This window comes from Ailuropoda melanoleuca, chromosome 14, assembly GCF_002007445.2.
Source record: "Ailuropoda melanoleuca isolate Jingjing chromosome 14, ASM200744v2, whole genome shotgun sequence".
NCBI lineage: Eukaryota > Metazoa > Chordata > Mammalia > Carnivora > Ursidae > Ailuropoda > Ailuropoda melanoleuca.
In genome coordinates this window covers 11,951,394-11,969,275 of record NC_048231.1, presented here as the reverse complement: position 1 = coordinate 11,969,275, position 17,882 = coordinate 11,951,394, and the positions used below count along the sequence as shown (strand labels likewise).

The 17,882-nt window shown below is 48.0% G+C and overlaps 1 protein-coding gene across 1 annotated transcript in view; it reads right to left on the bottom strand.

The window, feature by feature from the left end:
* The window catches only part of TTC9 (tetratricopeptide repeat domain 9), a gene marked incomplete at its 5' end in the record, with an annotated part of 66,212 nt that overhangs the window by 33,982 nt on the left and 14,348 nt on the right, over positions 1-17,882 (bottom strand). Inside the window, one exon of the mRNA XM_034643042.1 lies at positions 5,708-5,890. Coding sequence (XP_034498933.1) covers positions 5,708-5,890 — 183 coding nt within the window. The remainder of the gene's footprint in view (positions 1-5,707; positions 5,891-17,882) is intronic.

Here is a 17,882-nt window from a genome sequence, read left to right as displayed (position 1 = left end):
TCAAATAAATAGAAAAATCACAAAGAAACAAGTACAAATGGTCAATAGGCATTTGAAGATGTTATTCACTAATAATCAAAGAAGTGAGTTCAAATAACATTGACATAGTATTATTTTCCTACTGGACTGGTAAAGATTTGGTAAGTGACCATACCCACTGTTAGTGAGGTTGCAGGGAACGGGGCACTCTCAAGCCTGCGAACAGGAGAGTGTGAAGTTTTGTACAGACTTTTCGAGGGCAGTTGGCAACATATATCAAAATAGCCATAGGTGTGTGCAAAATTTAGCTACAAGAATGTCTGCTGCAACGTTATTTACAATAGAGAATGGGAACAAATGAAATAGTCACTGTAAGGAGACGGGTTACCAAGTGAGAGTCTAGCTGCATAACGAGGATGCTGTTGAGAAAGTTTGGGAGACACACAAAAAATGTTTCGTTCGTGATCTAGTAAGTGAAGTAACACAAGGTGTAAAAAAAAAAAAAGTCTGATATGCTACTATTTATGACAAAAGAATATATACACATATATTTGAAAATGCATAAATGTTTCTGGAAGGATCTACAGTACAATTGGAGGGAAACTAGATGCTGGCAGACAGGGTGGGAAGGAGATTTACTTCTTACTATAGAACTTTGTGTCCTTTTTGAATTTTTTTATCTGTGTATGTATTACATATTCTAAAATATAAATACACATTTTGAAAAGTAAGTTACTAAAGAGTATATATACAGTATAATCCAGTTTTTGTTAAAAAAAAACTGCATATGCATGTGTACATTTATACCAAAAAGAACTGAAAGATAAGTCCAAAAGGATAGCAATGTTTGTCTGGGGTGGTAGATGATGGGTTGGAGTTTGTCTCCCCCGCCCCCATTAAAATTTCTACAATACACATGTGAGGCTTTCATAACAATAACAAGAAAAGTATAATCTTTTCCCCAAAGAGTCTATCACAAAAGTCCAAGCAGGAAATGACAAAGCAGGTCAGATCCAGGATTAGTGCTCCAGGTACAGTCCAGCAGTGACATCTGCAAACAAAGCGTGTCATTAAATCACGGTCCCTGTTTTGGGGAGGGATGGGGAGCAGGAAGCTGAAGCTCTGCTAAGGTGAATAGACCTGATTTTGCTTAACAGCTTTCTGAAGTCTCTATTGAACAAATGCACAGCAAGTTCAATCCCTCCACCCCAAACATCGAACAACACCCCCAGGCAACTTTTTATTTTGGGATCACTTAACTTTGGGTCACAGTGAATGGATTCCAGTAAGCAAGTGTATGTGAACCACCAGACAGGCAGATGGCCTGTGACCAGGGTTGTCCTCACCTACTTCTAGTTTTCCACCTTTCTCTTTAGAAGGATGGCAACAATCTTATCCCCATCTGTCTGTCTCTGCCCCAACTTACTTGTTGAGGCAAGACTTCTCTTCTGCTCTGTTTTGGGGATGGTTAGTCCAAGTCCTTCCTGATGGTAGGAAGACCAAAGAAAGGCCCTGCTGGTTTGAACTGGTTCTGCAGTCCACCTTTGACCTCATCTTCATCCTTCAGACCCTGACTGACAAGCAGTTTGCCAACTCGCAAGCTTTCTGGCCTGGAAGCTTGGGAACGGGGGAGTTTTGCACATCTGCCTATGCTGTGTATGCTGCAGACGGTTCTGAGCTGGGGACACGTGCAGCCATTCTGGAAGAAGAGGGCAGACAGAAGATTCGGAGAGGGGTGGAGGAAGAATGTGGCAGCTATAACAGCATTTTCCTTTTCCTCTTGCCTGGAAGTGAGCTATAGGCAAGCAACTGCAGGCCCCTGGGTATTTCTAGCACCTTCTTGAAGCCCCTGCTGGAAGCCTTTCAGGAGCCATGTGAATATAACCTGGACTGTTGGCTTCTGGGCCCCTCAGCAGTGATTGGATCCTGCAGTGGTGGAGCCTCTGATTACACAAAGAACCCATAATTAACTTTGTGTTTCCTTTCAATCTCTACCTATAATTGTGAACCTTCCCCAATGCTGGGGGAACGCTAGGTGGGTTTGGATATGTGCTGACATCAGAAAGTAGAATGAGTAATACACAGAAATAACTGCTAGGTCTCAGCTGTCTTTTCTGGCCTGTCACTGCCCTGAACACTAGGGAGTCTGGTGTTACAGACCTTTTTAAACCTTGGGCTAAATACAGAGGCAGCCCACGTACCATCATTGGCATAGTCAGGGCTTTTCAACTGAATACGCACTGTCCTGCTCCCTAATGGTTGTAACCACTCAATATAATACTTTGCAGAGTGGCAACTAACTATCGGGTAATTAGCAGCTGGAGCTCTGGAGTCAGACAGACCTGGGTCAGATCCTAGCTACGCCACGTAAGGCCATATAACCTTGGGATAGTCAATGTTTCTGGATTTTAAGTTTCCTTATCCACCTAGTGGGACCAGTATCTCATAGGGTAATTGCAGGAAAGAAATGAGATTATACATGTAAAGGTCTGAGGATAGTGCATTTAATAAATGCTAACTATTAACATTATTGCATCTGTATATATTTTAATTTGTACAATATTGTCTCACTAATCACACAAAAATACACGAAAGTGCTTTGAAAAATTTAAAGCATCATATAAATTAAAGGTGTCATTGGTGATAATCTCATATGAGTATTTCTCAACTCTTCCATCTCCTAAAAGACCGGGACTATATCCTCTGTCCCACAGCGTATTGCACAATGATAGGCAATCAATAAGCCCTCAGTAAATGTTTCTTATTTGACCGAAGCAACATGGCAGAGCATAAAGAGCATAGATGTCAGGAGACTAGGCTGGGATAAAATTAGTTTAAGGCAGGAGAGCCAGTCCGCAGTCATAATTTATTCATTCAACAAATATTTGTTGAACACACTTTATGTGCTAGATATTGAGTCCAGATAATTTCATCAAAAGGAGGCTGTACGAGTTCCCACAGAGCCAAGTCCCTGGGCAGTCTCCACCACGCCAGCCCACTCTAACGTACAGAAGCTGCAGCCAACATTGTTTCCCCCTGGACAAACGGCCCCCTGCTTCAGGGGGAGCCCCATCCTGCCTGGCTCTAAGTAGCTCTGACTCAGAGTTGGTGGGGGGGAGTGACAGCGAGGGAGTGGGCTGCTTCCAACAGAAATGACAGGACTGCTGCCTGTTGATTTGTTTTTATTTACACTTACTTAGTCCACAGCTCAATCCCGCAGGCTCTACAACACTCCTACCCCTGGATGTCGTCTCCCCTCCCCTCCATTGCCTATGTGCTCAGCCCTTGGCCCGCTTCACCCTGCCCCTCCGCCGTCACAGCTGCCTGCTGGGTGGGAGTATGGGAGAATGGTATGTGTGGTCACCAGAGGGCACTGAGAGTGGGCTTCAGTGGCATGTGAATCCTGGCAGTCTCAGATCCCCGAGGGGGCGAGAAGAAAGCCAGGCCGAGACAACAAGTGGAGGGAGGGAGGCAGGGGCTGAGGTGACGGGCTGGGGGTGGGGAATCCAGTGTACAAAAGCACGGCCTGTTGGCCTAACCCGATGCTTCTGCTGTTTGTCTCATCCCTGGATTTGTCACAGTTGCCTTGAGATGCTCTGGTCTGTCTGGAAAGTGTGCAGGGGTCCAGCCCGTGGGCTCCGTGCCTGCTGCCGTCGGGATGGTCCACCTGCCAGGCTCTGGCTCTCTCAGAAGCCCTGGCCAAAGTCAAAGTTGTAGCAGCATTCTCGGCCCTGTAAGAGTCCTCTCCAGCTGTCCCCGAAGAAGTTAGGGCCCTGCCAGTAGCTGACCTGCTACAGAAGGGGAGTCTCCATGGCAGCAACCCGCCAGGTTCCAAATCTGCATGCCTCTTTTCTTTTCACACTGGGAGCAGACGGATTGTTGAGGGGCAGCAGGAGGAAGAAGGGGGAGCCAGAAGTGGGGAGCAGGGAACCCAGCCCAGGAGGGGCTCTTCACCCCTTCCAGGGGGCTGCCTGGAAGGCCCAGCTGTGGGGCCGCTGCGGCTGTTACATGGCTTCCTTCTCTCTCTGCGAGCACCTGCTGAGCTTCATCTCCGTCAGCTGGATGTACCGGACCACGTTGGTGTCTGTGAGGAGAGAGACACCTTAGGGAGCACCTCGCCGGGGACCCGTCGGGTCGACACGGAATCCTACTCTGTGCCCCGCTTGTTCCCTTCATCATCTGTTTCCTCTCATGACAATTGTGCAAAGTAAGGATCCTCATCCTCGCTGTGACCTAAGGGAGAACTGAGCCCCTGGAGAGATGAAGGCGCCCAGGGAGCCCCGTGCTTAAGTGCTGCGTCAGACTCTGCCGCCCGCCCGCCCTGGGGAGCACAGTACCTTCGTCAGGTCATTGCCGGGAGGACCAAAATAGAGAAGCCTAGAAGTGCTTCATCCAATGAGCAATAAATATTAATTGAATGTAAATTTTTTAAATTGAAGAATTTAAAATGACTTTGCTTCATTGTCTTACTCTTGTCCTTCTAAGTAAGGTCAGGCAACCACCTCCCGAGAAATGGAGGCATTTCCCCCAATTCTGCATTAAATTAGTGAGCAGGGCGTGGCTTGGAACAGCTGTCTAGCTCTGCATACAGCCATACAGCCGGAGACAAGGGTTACGGGGGCTGCCTGGGATGTTATACTTCAGGAAGCAGAAATGAATGCTGTCTAATGCTCAAAAATGCCAGGGGTAGCATTTAGCAGGGCTGGCATATAGGAGATATTCAAGAAAATTCTGCTAAATGAGTCCAGTTCTTAGTCCTCGAGTTGCTTAGAGTATAGAACATGATTTATATACAAAAAAAAAAAAACCCAAAACAGTGACACATTAAAGATAGGGGCATTCTTTAAGAACATAGAAAAAAGTATACATTTGTATATTTGCAAACTGATCGTGAAGTTCTAAATTCTTCCTGGATGGAGAATTGCATTTTTTAAAAATATCAGCCATGGGAACAACAATGGTGACACCAAGTCAAACTTGTTGTTTCAATTGATACCTCCTCAGAGAGGCTCTTCCTGACCACCTGGTGTAAAACAGAACCCCCTTTCCTCCTGGTTCTTTCACTCTGCTTTATTTTCTTCCTGGCACTTAGCACGACTAAATATTCCATTATCTATCTGTCCATTTGTTTACTGTCCATCCTCCTCTGTTATAACATAAACTCCTCTATCTGCCCAGCACCTACAATAGATCCTGACCCATTGTATCTGCTCAGTAAATGTCTGTGGAATGAAGGGCTGGCTGAGCTGGTGGATAGGAATTTGAGCGAATGGTCTAGGTAATGCAGGCTCTAAGAAATGGGACCTGACCAGAGAAGCCAGGGCGTGCTTCCAGTACGATGCTGAGCTCAGCACCAAGGGTAGCCGCTCGTATTCTGTCTGGCCAACTGGAGTGTGAGGTCCTCACAAGTAGGGACTCTGTCTTCTCATCTACATCCCTGGCACCCAGCACAAATCGTGGCACAAAACTAAGAACTCAGTATGTATTTATTGAGTAAGTGGAGAGAGCTGGCTTCTGGATTGGAAAAACCCCAAAGAATTCCATATTCTGTTTGAAAAGAGGTGCCCAAGCTCCCTGGAACCCAGACCCCAGGACTGTTTACGCTCCTCATTTCAGGTCCTGAGCCACACCTGGCCCCGCCAGCCACGACAGCTGTGCACCACGATGGGGAGGCCTCCGGGGCTGCCAGAGGGGACTGCCAGTACGAAAACATCAGTCGCCACCTTACCTGTTGGCTGTCGGGTCCTTGCTTCTTGCAGGTAGTAGAGTGCTTTGTCATAGTCTCCAAGGTGGTAGAAGGCCACACCAGACCGGTAAAGGGCCTTGAAATTCTCTCCTTCCTTCTTCAGGACTTTGAGGCAATACTCCTTGACTCGCTCGTAGTTCACCAGCTCAGCCTGCAGCAGGCAGGCTACGGAGGAAGGGAGAGGGAAGGGAAAATGCTGTAACACAGCAGACTCTGAATGGCTCTCTCTGGTTCTTTCTCCCTGCCCAGGAAAGGTTTAGTAGTGTTGGGGCTTTATGCTGGGGTTTATTGCCATCGGATTTGTCATCAAATAATCTAGGGTTCTAGAGCCCACTTTCATCACCAGCAAGCTGTGTGACCTTGAGTGAGCTTTTTAGCCTTGTATAATGGGTTGAATTGTGTCCCCTCCAAAAAGATATGTTGGAGTCCTAAATCCTAGTACAGCAGACTGCGACCTTATTTGGAAAGAGGTTCTTTACAGAAAAGGTAATCGAGTTAAAGTAAGGTCGTTGGAATGGGTCCCCATACAATATGACTGGCATCTTTATAAAAACGCATACTATAGGGGCGCCTGGGTGGCTCAGTCAGTTAAGGGTCTGCCTTTGGCTCAGGTCATGATCTCGGGGTCCTGGGATTGGGCCTGCGTCATTGGGCTCTGTGCTCAGTGGGGAGCCTGCTTCTAACTCTCCTTCCGACCCTCCCCACGGCTCTTGCTTGCTCCTGCTCTCGCTCTCTCTCAAATGAATACATTTTTAAAAACTTTTAATTAAAAAAAAAACTTACACTATAGACTGAATGCTTATGTTCCCCGAAAATTCATATGTTGAAAACCGTATGTTGGAACAGTTCAAATTCATATGTTGAAAACCGTTCGCCAGTGTGATGGTATTTGGAGGCAGGGTCTTTGGGAAGTGACTAGGTCATGAGGGCTGAACCCTCACGATTGGGATTAGTGCTCTTATAAGAGATCTGAGCGAGCTCCCTTCCCCTTCTGCCATGAGGACACGGTGAGAAGATGGTTGTCTATGAACCAGGAAGCAGACTTTCACCTTCATCTTGGGCTTCCCAGCCTTCAGGACTGTCAGAAATCTATTGTGTGTTTTGGGCCGCCTAGTCTATGCTACTATTGTGGCAGCCCAAACGGACAAACACAAATGGGACGTTTGGACACAGAGACAGAAGCACACAGAGGTGAGATGATGTAAAGAAACGTGGAAAAAGATGGCCATCCATAGGCCAAGAATGTCTGAGCCCCCACAAGGTAAGACAGACTCATGGATAGATTCTCCCTCATAGCCCTCCGAAGGAACCAAATCTACCAACACCTCCATCTTGGACTCCTACTTTCCGGAACTATGAGACAATAAATTTCTATTGTTCAAGCTGCCAGTTCATGAGACTTGTGCTGTGGCAGCCCGAGGAATAAGCTGCAAGAGGTACTAAGGATGCAAACGGTGGCAAGTACTCATCAAGGGCTCACCTGGTGTGGGATCCTTGTGGCATAGCTTTACTTGTATTCTGACATAATCCTCAGAACACCATGATGTAGGTCCTACTATTATTCCCATTTTACAGACAAGAAAACTGAGGCCCAGTAAGATTAGGTCATTTCCCAAGGGTACATATATGGCAGAGGCAAGCCTGGGATTGATTGAATAATTGATTGGTTTAGAAAAGATTATTTATTTATTTGTCAGAGAGAGAGAGAACGCGAGCACAAGCAGGGGGAGCAGCAGGCAGAGGGAGAAGCAGGCTTCCCACTGAGCGGGGAGCCCGATGTGGGGCTCGATCCCAGGACCCTGGGATCATGACCTGAGCCGAAGGCAGATGCTTAACCAACTGAGCCGCCCAGGCATCCCAAGGCTGGGATTTAAATCAAAGTTGCCTGGCTCCAGTGCCCAAGTTCTTTATCAAGTTGTTGAGGGGATTTCATAAAATAATGGCAGTCAAGTATTTAACACAGGGCTTGGCACAGAGTAAGTTACCCCAAGTGTCATTTAATATTATTATAATTCTTTTCAACCGTGTACCCCTGCAGTGAGAACTGCCTCCGACTTTCTTCAACTTCTCGTTCACACAAGTTTGTCCTTGCAGTTCCTGGGAGCAGGGGCCTTCTGATGGGCCAGGGCCCAGCCCGTACAGAGCACACCTCAGGACCTGTGAGGAGGCCCCATGTACCGGGTGAGAGGGAGCTGAGGCTGGCAGGTGCCCGTGGTGGGGCCCCTTCCTATGTTCTATCAGCCATCTCTGAGTAAACCGCCTCCCCTTGAAGCTTTCTGTCACCAGCCATCAGCTGCAGGGCCAGAGCCAGGGCCCAGAAGCTCGCGAGACCCTGGGGAGTGATGCCCCCTCTCCTTGTGCACCCAGTGGGCTCCCCTGCCTCCCCTAACTCCCCACCCTGCTGAGCTACCTCCCCCTCCATGAGATCACGCCAATGTTTCGGGGCATCTGGGTGGCTCAGTTGGTTAAGCGTCTGCCTTCGGCTCAGGTCATGATCTCAGAGTCCTGGGACCAAGCCCGCCATGGGGCTCCCCGCTCAGTGGGAAGCCTGCTTCTCCCTCTCCCTCTGCCCCGCCTCCGCTCATGCTCTCTCTTTCAAATAAATAAAATCTTTAAAAAAGAGAGAGAGAGAGAGATGTAGGAGGCAGAAGTGCTCTTCCCGCCAAGACCAGACTGGGTGGTGGGGTGGGGGGGGCTGACGCCTCCTCCTTGTGTTCAGACCCTCCCACACGGGAGGAACCGCGCTCTCTCTGGGATAGAGGTGAGTCACTGATTTAATCTTCAGAGGTCTAACTTCAGCTGTTTTGATCCCTTAAATAACTTCCCAGGGATAAGAATTGCTGATTAGGAGAGCAGATCTTTCATTGGACATTTTTGGGGGAAAAAAATACCCACCCACACCCTTTTTGCCAACTGAGGGGGAGGTGAACCACACAGTCTCTGAAGCTGAAGGTGTGAGAACCAGGAAGTGGAAGAGCACCAGCCCAGATCTAGAAACTGACCCATCAGGTTTCACAGGCCCCAGGGCAGAAAGCCAAACAGGGAGACAGAAGTGAGGGGCTGCTACCCTCTTGGGCGTGGGTGGCTGTGGTCGCAGGAAACCAGCATGTGCTGGCAGCTGGGTGTCTGGCCGAGCAGATGCCAGCAGCTCCCTCTCCTCTCCTCCCTCAGCTGTGGGGACCCTTCCCTGCCCCCCAAGCAGTTGGAGCCCGCCCTGGTACTCACACAGCTGTGCAGACAGGGAGGGGTTCCTGTGCGTGGACCTCTCTGGCTACCTGTGTGGGGCTTGGCTCCAACACCTGACCGCGCGCTAAAGCCTTTCCTGTCTGGGCCCCCACATGCCTCCTCTGGCGTCCTCTCTGGTCAGGGAGGGCAGACCTCTTCCCGTCCATCTCCAGACACACACTTCTGCTGGCTGACCTGAGCAGTGTAGGAAATGGGCCTTTGTCTCTTTTAAACACAGCTTTTGAATGCCTCAAATGAGGGTGGGGTGGTGGGGAAAGGAAACCAAAAGGCCCGGAAATGGAAAAGATCCTCCACCCCCAGGGTTGAGGGAAGAATAGCCATCAAACCTGGGAGTCCTTCATTGAATGTGTTTCGAATTCTCCTGTGGCTCCAGACCCAGCAGGAGCTGGGATACTTGGCTGTGGACCAGGTTTCAGACCCCGTGGGAAATGGGGCCAGGCAGGTTACAGGGTATGGGGCCCCTGTTGGCACCAAGGGAGAGTCCAGGAAGATGGAGAAATCTAGAGTCAGCTTGGGTCCGAATGCACTGCCGTCCTGAAGGCTGGGCCGGGGTGGAACCCAGACAAGGAACTTGGGGTGCCAGCCAGAGCTCTTAAGGGGGTCTGGGGTCGAGGGGGTAAGAGATCATCTGGAAAGCTACCTTCAGCCCTACCTATAGGGGATTTTTAGGTATCCCCGTAATTTGGGTGGGGAGCTACTTGGGGTTCACATAACAAGCCTAAGGGAGAGGTAAGATGGGATGTTTGTAGGCACATCCTTAGAATGGAGAAAGTTCAGAAGGAGAGGTTGATCGGCAGTCTCCTGATGTTCTGTCCGCATCCCTGTGTCCACTGCCCAGGGCCCGTGGGCTGCGGTCACATCAACCTAGTGCCCTTGCTTGCTCTCTGTGGTTAATCCCCTACCTGTGTCAGAGCTGGTGCTTGGTACTTTCGTCCACTATGTCTTTTCATCTTCATGGTAACTACAAGAAACAGGTTCTTTACATAAGATGAAACCCATTCCAGAGAAATTAAGTAACCTGCTTAAAGTCACTCAACTAGGAGGTGATAGAATTATGATATCCACCCACTTCTGCCAGGATCTCCAGATTGTGCTCTTGACCATGGGTCTCTAAGGGTCTGCATTTGAAGCCTTTCCATGTAACCCCTGGTAAAAGCCACATCGCTTGTGTAAACTACCTTTCTCTGTGTTCCAGGGTCAACAAGGCAAAAAGCAATGCCTAACTTCCCTGCGCCCTGTACAGGGTGCTGGGATCAGTGGTGAACCAAACATGCCATTCCATCCTGGAACTAATGGGCTGGTGGGGAAGGCAGATGTTCCATTATCTCGAATACTCCCATGTGCCGAGGCTGAGAAGAAGGGAAGAGAGGGAGCACACTGAGGGGGAGGGGCCCTCAACCAATTTAAGTATCATGGGAGGGCTTCATGGAAGAAGTGCTATTTAACCGGGGCTCTGAAGAAGGAGTGTTTCTCAACCCTAGCACTATAAACATTTTAGGCTGGATAGTTTTTTGTCATAGGGGGATGTCCTGTGCATTGTATGATGTTTAACAACATCCCTGGCTTCTAACCCACTAGAGCCCAGCTGTGACAACCAAAAATACATCTCCAGATAATGCAAAATGTCCGGGGGGTGGTGGTGGTGGTAAAATCCCCCCCCCCTTTGAGAACCAGTGATCTAGGTGGAAAGGAGAAAATGCTTTCAGGCAGAACCAACACAGAAACATTTTAGCACTATAAACATTTTAGGCTGGATAGTTTTTTGTCATAGGGGGATGTCCTGTGCATTGTATGATGTTTAACAACATCCCTGGCTTCTACCCACTAGAGCCCAGTTGTGACAACCAAAAATACATCTCCAGATAATGCAAAATGTCCGGGGGGTGGTGGTGGTAAAATCCCCCCCCCCCCTTTGAGAACCAGTGATCTAGGTGGAAAGGAGAAAATGCTTTCAGGCAGAACCAACACAGAAAGAGACCCAGAGGGGGGGAAGAGGGAGATTGACTCATTTGAGGACTTTTGAGGAACTATGCCTGGCTGGAGCAGAGAGATTGAAGGGAAGGGTAAATGGGAAGGAAGCTGGAAAAGCAAGGGGAAACCAGGATACCCAGACCCTTCTGGTCCATGTTCAGGATCTGGGATTTTATTCTTAGTCACTCTGGGATGATGAAATGGTTTGACTAGGTTGATTCAAGTGGAGGCAGAAAGACAGGGGAGAGGGATTTATTTAAGAGGCATCTAGGAGACAGATTTGACTAGCATTAGGGAACCTCTGAAACATTCATGTGGTTAGAGCCCTTCATCCAGGAGGGGTTAGACTGCCATGTTGGATTCACTAATGATTCGGAAATTTCTTCCACGTTGTTGTAACCGGGTCTGTATTTGAATTAAGGTTTATAACATGACAGTCTATGTGCTCTGCTATATGGAATGGATCAGTATTTTAAAGAGTGCTGGGCTGGGAATAAGAAGAGCTAGCTTCTAGTCCCACCTTTGCCACTAGCCAACAGTATGAAAATCACTTTCCCTTTCTGGGCCTCAGTCTTCTGTCTGTACAAGGAGAGACCTTCACTTGGCTGAATAATGTCTACTTTCCGTTTCAATCTAACAGCCCATGAATACAAATGCTGGCCACTTAATAGAAGGACAACATTGTTTCACTGGTTCCTCTTCAGAAGGAACTCTTTCTCCCTACTACTTATGGCGTGGCATCTTCTGCTGGGGAGGACACTCGGAACTTGGGCAGTGATCAAAAGGGCTTCTGTAAGACAACTTTCCGTCCACATGGAGCCTCTTGGTTTTTTTTGTTTGTTTGTTTGTTTTGGTTTTGGTTTTTTTTTGGCACACAGATTGGATTATGTGGTCTTCTTCCCAAGGCCAGGCTCTGGGGCAAGATATTTCCTGAAAGGAGTAAGCCCTGCCTCTGTCAGTCAGTTTCAGCAGAGGGGGCTGAGAACTGGGGAAGGCAGGTCTCATGCTGGTTGGGGAGAGAGCTTGTTCCCGTCTGTGGCCCCGACTCTGGGTATATATTTGGATTCAAAGATGCAGTCAATCAGTGTCAGAAGGCACATGAAGGGGGGAGACATGTCCACAATGGACATGTGAAGATGGGTCTGGGCTCCCAGACAATCACACCCAGAAGCCCTTTTGAGAGCAATGTTATTAACCTTCTGGGCTCTGGGTCTTCAGATGGGTTTAAATAAATGCTACCGCCTGGAATCAGCCAAGCCATGGAGGATTCAGACAAGCTTCTAGTCATGGCTGGGAAGAAGTACTAGAAAAGAAAAGCCTTCCCCAAGCCTACAGTGGTGACAGAAGGGGTGGATGGTGCAAGTTACAAGAGAAAGGTAAATTTGGGGGACAAGAATTGGGCTATAAAGGTCCAACCATCCTTGCACATGGAGATTCCTCTTCCACTGTCAACCTTGGGTGTTTAGGGTATGGTTTTATTAAAGGAGCTGGCAGGCTTTCTTAGCTCTGCAAAGGGGTCTGTGGTAGGAAAAAGCTAGAGAATCAGCAACTGAAAGAACCCCATTGTGCAGTGGTGCACTCGGGACAGTGGAAATCCTATGTTTGATGTTCCCCAAAGCAACCACACTGAGACCTCAGGCTAAAACATGGCAGGTTCTACTGGCTCTGGCACCTGCTCTGTTTTTGTTTTTCCGGTGCATGCAGGGCATAGTGACTGCCTGGGCAAAGTGCCACTCGCTGGCATGAGATGAAGGCAAACTGGATAAGAGGAAGAAGAACAAGTTCATGCAACCATTGGGGTTCTTCTTACGACTGATTCGCTACAGTTTGCCCTTACCGGCTGCCCAGAAGGGAAGCATGGGCTGGATGGGAGGGAAGGAAAGACCAGACTGGGGCCGGGAGTGAGGAAAAGGTGGTTGCCTCACTTTATGGGTTGAGTTGTGTCCTCCCCAACAGAGCTGTTGACGTCCTTGTCCCCAGTATATTAGAATGTGATGTTATTTGGAGAAAGGGCCTTTCTTTGCAGAGGTCATGAAGTCAACATGAGGTCACTAGGATAGGCCCTAAATTCAATACAGCTGGTGTCTTTATAAAAAGGAGAAATCTGGACACAGAGACAGACACACACCTAGGAAAGACGATGTGAAAAAACACAGAAGTCGGCCATCTACAAACCAGGGAACCCTCGACCACCAGAAGCTAGGAAGCAGGCATGGAACAGACTCTCCCTCACAGCTCGCAGAAGGAACCAGCCCTACCCATACCTTGACCTCGGACTCCTAGCCTCTGGAACCGTGACAACAGATGGCTGGTATTTTAAGCCATAGTTCGTGGTGTTTTATTACAGCCACCTTAGGAAACAAATACACCTTGCTGGTGACCCCTTTGAGAGGCGGGCTCATATTACTGGGGGAAAATTTCCCCTAAGGGGACAAAATTATTTGGTTTTCAGATTTATTTTAAGGGGCAATGGCACAGTAGTGAAGTGGACAGAGTTTGGATCTGGACAGGGGTGACACTGGGACTGTTTAACAACTGGGACAGGTCAGAGCCAAACCCAAGACGCACGAGGTGTTGCGCCGGCTCTGGGGTGTCCTGGCTGAACATTCATCGTTGCATCTTGGAGATGCAGTCCTGGGCTGCAGTCCAGCCTCTGCCACCTACTAGCCCAGGCCCTTGGGCTTGTTACTTAATCTCCCTCAGCCTCGCTCTTCTTGGGTATTAAATGGAGATAATCATACCTATTTTGCGGGAACGCTTGGGATGATAAAATGAGATAATTAATGTATGTTACATGCTTCACACAGTGCTGGGCACAGAAACAGATTCTCATAAATGCTAGCTCTTTAGGAAACCATTTGTCAAATATGGTTTCCCCAGCAACACGTACAATCACCAGAGAAAATTTCCATTTTGAGTCCCACACACGGCGTATGACACATACACAGAGCTAAAGCTTGATTTAAAGCAAATTTTCAAGACGAGGTCAGAGACATTGTGGAGGGGGGAGAACAGGGTCTTTCTGTGGCAGAACAATGGGACCGTGGCCTGGGCAGTGAAATGGCTGAAATTTTACTTCTGAGCCTCCATGTCTGGGACTGCAATGACCCACCCCACCCCACCCCTCCATGAAGGCACTGATGTTCTCCTCTGCATTCACAAATGCTTGCATTCAGGGCTCTGAAAACAACTGTCTTCTTTTGATTTCTCATTTTTGTTTCGTGGGCGAGGATGTACATAAACTCACACTTGCTCCAAGTGTTTCCCAAGCCTAGGTTTGCTGCCTGGTTTGACCTCTCCGTTTTCCTTTCAAAGTTGTGTTTTCTCTATTGGGAGCGGGTGGTAGATGCAGAGAACATTACAACAGTGGCTCTGCAGCCAGAAAAAGGGGCGTAAAGGAAAGAACGGAGTCGGGCTCGGGGCCTATTTTCGTCTCGCTTAGACACGAGACAGCCTCAATGGGTGGTTCTAGCCTCTACCCCTCTACCCCCCAACAGCTAAGGCTAGTACTGCTTGCACCTGCGCTCTCTCTGCAAACAGATGAACGGGTTCCCCAGCCAGCATCTGGCTGACAGCTTTATGGATGGGGAGGGGATGGACCCGAGGTAGATGCGCCCCTCTGGGGTCCTCATAATTCAGGAGAGCTAGGAGCTCTAAACGCCAGCGGTGGCAGGGAAATGAATAGGCCTGGTTCCTGACTCTATAGGGCTTTAGAGAGTCTGGGAGGGGAGAGGGAAGTATTTTTAGCAGAGAAGTTGCTGGCCAGGTTCAGTGCCTCTGAGCTAGTTGATTCAAGACAGTGTCCCTGGCATTGGCATTTACACATATGTCCTTGGGTTAAAACACCTCACCTCTCTGGGTCTCAACTTTCAAATGCATAAACGTGAAGATAATTGTGGTTGCTTTCTACCTTTTCCTTGAAGGCTTGCTGGCAGGACGAAAAAGCTCTGACATCTGATGAGAACCCTGCAGGCAACTGTTTCGCATTAAATCATCCGTGGAAACTTGTTTAGCATGGAGATCCTAGATCCCATGCACAGCCATGGGGATTCCGAAGGGCTAGGGTGGAGCCCAGTTAATACACATTTTTAAGAAGTCCCCAGTAGACACCTGCAGGGGCTTTCACCTCCTGAGCTGGTACTTCATATTCTAGCATTTTGGATATATGTTTCTTAAGGACCACGCAGTTGTTTAACCTTGAGAGCCCAGGACAGCCGTGAGCAGCTCCAGGATTACCCACAAGGTCAAACAGGTCCCATGTGGCCAAGTCCTAGAGCTGGAAAAATCTGCACATGTGGGAAAACAACTGTTCTCAGTCAGATGATCAGCTTGTGAGATTTTGGGTTTTTCTCTTCTGAGTGATTAGAGACTTCTCCCTGGAGAACAGGAGCCCAGGCCAGGGAAATGGAGAAACAGAGCAGAAGGCTGAAATGCTCCATGATGAGCTCAAGAGAATGTAGCCCTGTAAGCAGTGTTCATCCATCCTTCCAGAAGGGTAATAAGAGTAAGAACAGATAACTTTTATTTTGGCATGAATGGGCCAGGCACTATTCTATACATTAACTCATTTCATCTTGATAATAACCTAAGAGGTAGGCCCTAGTATCTTGCCCATTTTCTAGATGGGGAAACTGAGGCCTCAGGAAGTTCAGTCACTTGCTCCAGGTCACAAAGCGACTACGTGTTATGGTTAGGATTTGAACCTAAGGCATGTGGCACCCGAGGGTGTGCTCGTAGGCATTAGACGTGCTGCCCTCCTAGGAGGCTCAACTGCCTGCAATGCATTTTAACTCACTTCCTTCATAGGACCGATTTGAGGCATGCGCTCTGCATCTCATGGGGCCTAAGCGTGAGGCCCTGACGGTGCCCAACTGTGCTCACTTTACATGTACACTTCTCATCTGGAAGCTTCCTATACAACTCTCTAGGACCCCCTACCGTATTTGTTTCTCTGCATCAAAGAGGAAAACAAACAAAACCAAGTGCAGGGTTTCCACCAAGGCTTTTTTTTTTTTTTTTTTTTTGGTTAAGTTCTAAAACCATTAGCATCTCCAATTCCATCGAGAGTCTACTGTTATCCTAATACGACCGACATGACACGTCTCTGGTGTCTTCCTGAACCAACCCCTACCTGCGCTGGTGTTTGTGACACTAACTCCTACAGTATGACTTTTTAATTGCAATTTTTGTTGTGGTAACTGTACATTCACATACAATCGCAAGAAATGATATAAAGAGCTCCCCTGTACCCTTTACCCAGTCTCCCCCAAATAAAACTATAGTGCAATAAATTGACCATAATATTGACACTGACAGAATCCACAGATTGATTTTTCCAGCTTTACTTGTACTTCCGTGTGTGTTCGGTTATACACCATTTTATCACATGTGTAGATTCCTCTATCAAAGTTAAGTTACAAAGCTGTTCCGTTACCACAGGATCCCTCCTGTTGCCCTTTTAAAACTATATCCATGTCCCTCCTGTATCCCCAAGTCCTCTTTAACCCCTGACAACCACTAATTTAGTCTCCATTTCTAAAATTTTGTCATTTCAAAAGGGAATCATACAGTAGAAAGCCTTTGGGAACTGGCTTTTTTTCACTCCACATAATCCCCTTGAGATGCATCCAAGTTGTTGCATGGACCAACAGTTCATTCCTTGTACTGCTGAGTCGTACCCACAGTGTGGAAGTAACCATCGTCTGACCGTTCACCTGATGAAGGACATCTGGGCTGTTCCTGGGTTTTTGGTTACTGTGAATAATGCTACTATGAGCAGTCACAGACAGCTTCCATTTCTCTGGGACAAATGCCCAAGAGTGCAATTCCTGGGTCCTGAGGGAAAAGTCAATCTGTCATCATTTAGGATGGCGTTAGCGTAATTGGTCTGTAGATGCTCCTTATCCAGGTCAGGTAATCTCCTTGTATTTCTAACTTGCTGGGGAATTACTGTTTACCTAGTAGCGGACGGTAATGGTTTCACGTTGGGTGGTCTTTTTCCAATGAGGTCAGATCCACAGGTACGATCATCAAATTGACCCTTTAGTTTTCCAAAGAATAAAATTATTTTTCACAGCCATGTACTCAGATCATGCCCATCACTGCAGTTATTCACGAAACATGTCTTCTTTGCCCTTCTAGATAGCATCTGTGGGGCATCATTTTTTTTTGTTTTTTAAGTAGGCTCCAGCATGGAGCCTAACGTGGGGCTCGCACGCATGACGTTGAGATCAAGACCTGAGCTGAGATCGAGAGTCAGACATTGAACGGACTGAACCACCCAAGTGCCCCTGTGTGGGGCATCTTTAAATCCCCACACCGCAAAATGGCATCGCTCTGGTTTGCCTACATTGTATGCTCAATAAGCAGCACTACCTAACATTTGTAAATTGTTCAACAGCCCACTTGACCTTCAGGGTAACTGTGGGGAATAGGTATTATTAGCTCTGCTTCCAGAAGCTGAGGCTTAAGGAAGTTAAGTGACTTGCTAGGTCCATCTGACGTGTGAGGAAAGAGCCTATGTTATCTAAACCCAAGTCCCATGTTGGTTCCACTCCAGCCGAGCTGGTGGTAAAGAGTGGAAACGTGGACCCTATGATCTCTAAAGGTCTTTTCTGAGCCCAAGGTACTGGGGAGCTCTAAGAGCAGGAAGATCCACACCAGACTTGCCCTGCCTGGTGCCCAGACAAGAGCTCTCCCCCGACTGATGCCACGGCTCCCACTACCAGGAATCGTGTGGCTCTGTCTGGTGGGCTAACCCTCCTCTGATTCCATTCACATTCGCTTCTGACCTTCTGCTCTTCCAATCCAGCACATGCTTGCATTTGATTCAAACAAACACTGCCAACGGTTTCTTTTGTTTTCTTTGTGTTAGCAACACTGATTATGGAGAGGTCTCCTTTGCCCACCCTTTGAGTTCTTCACGTGGACGTCCCCAGCG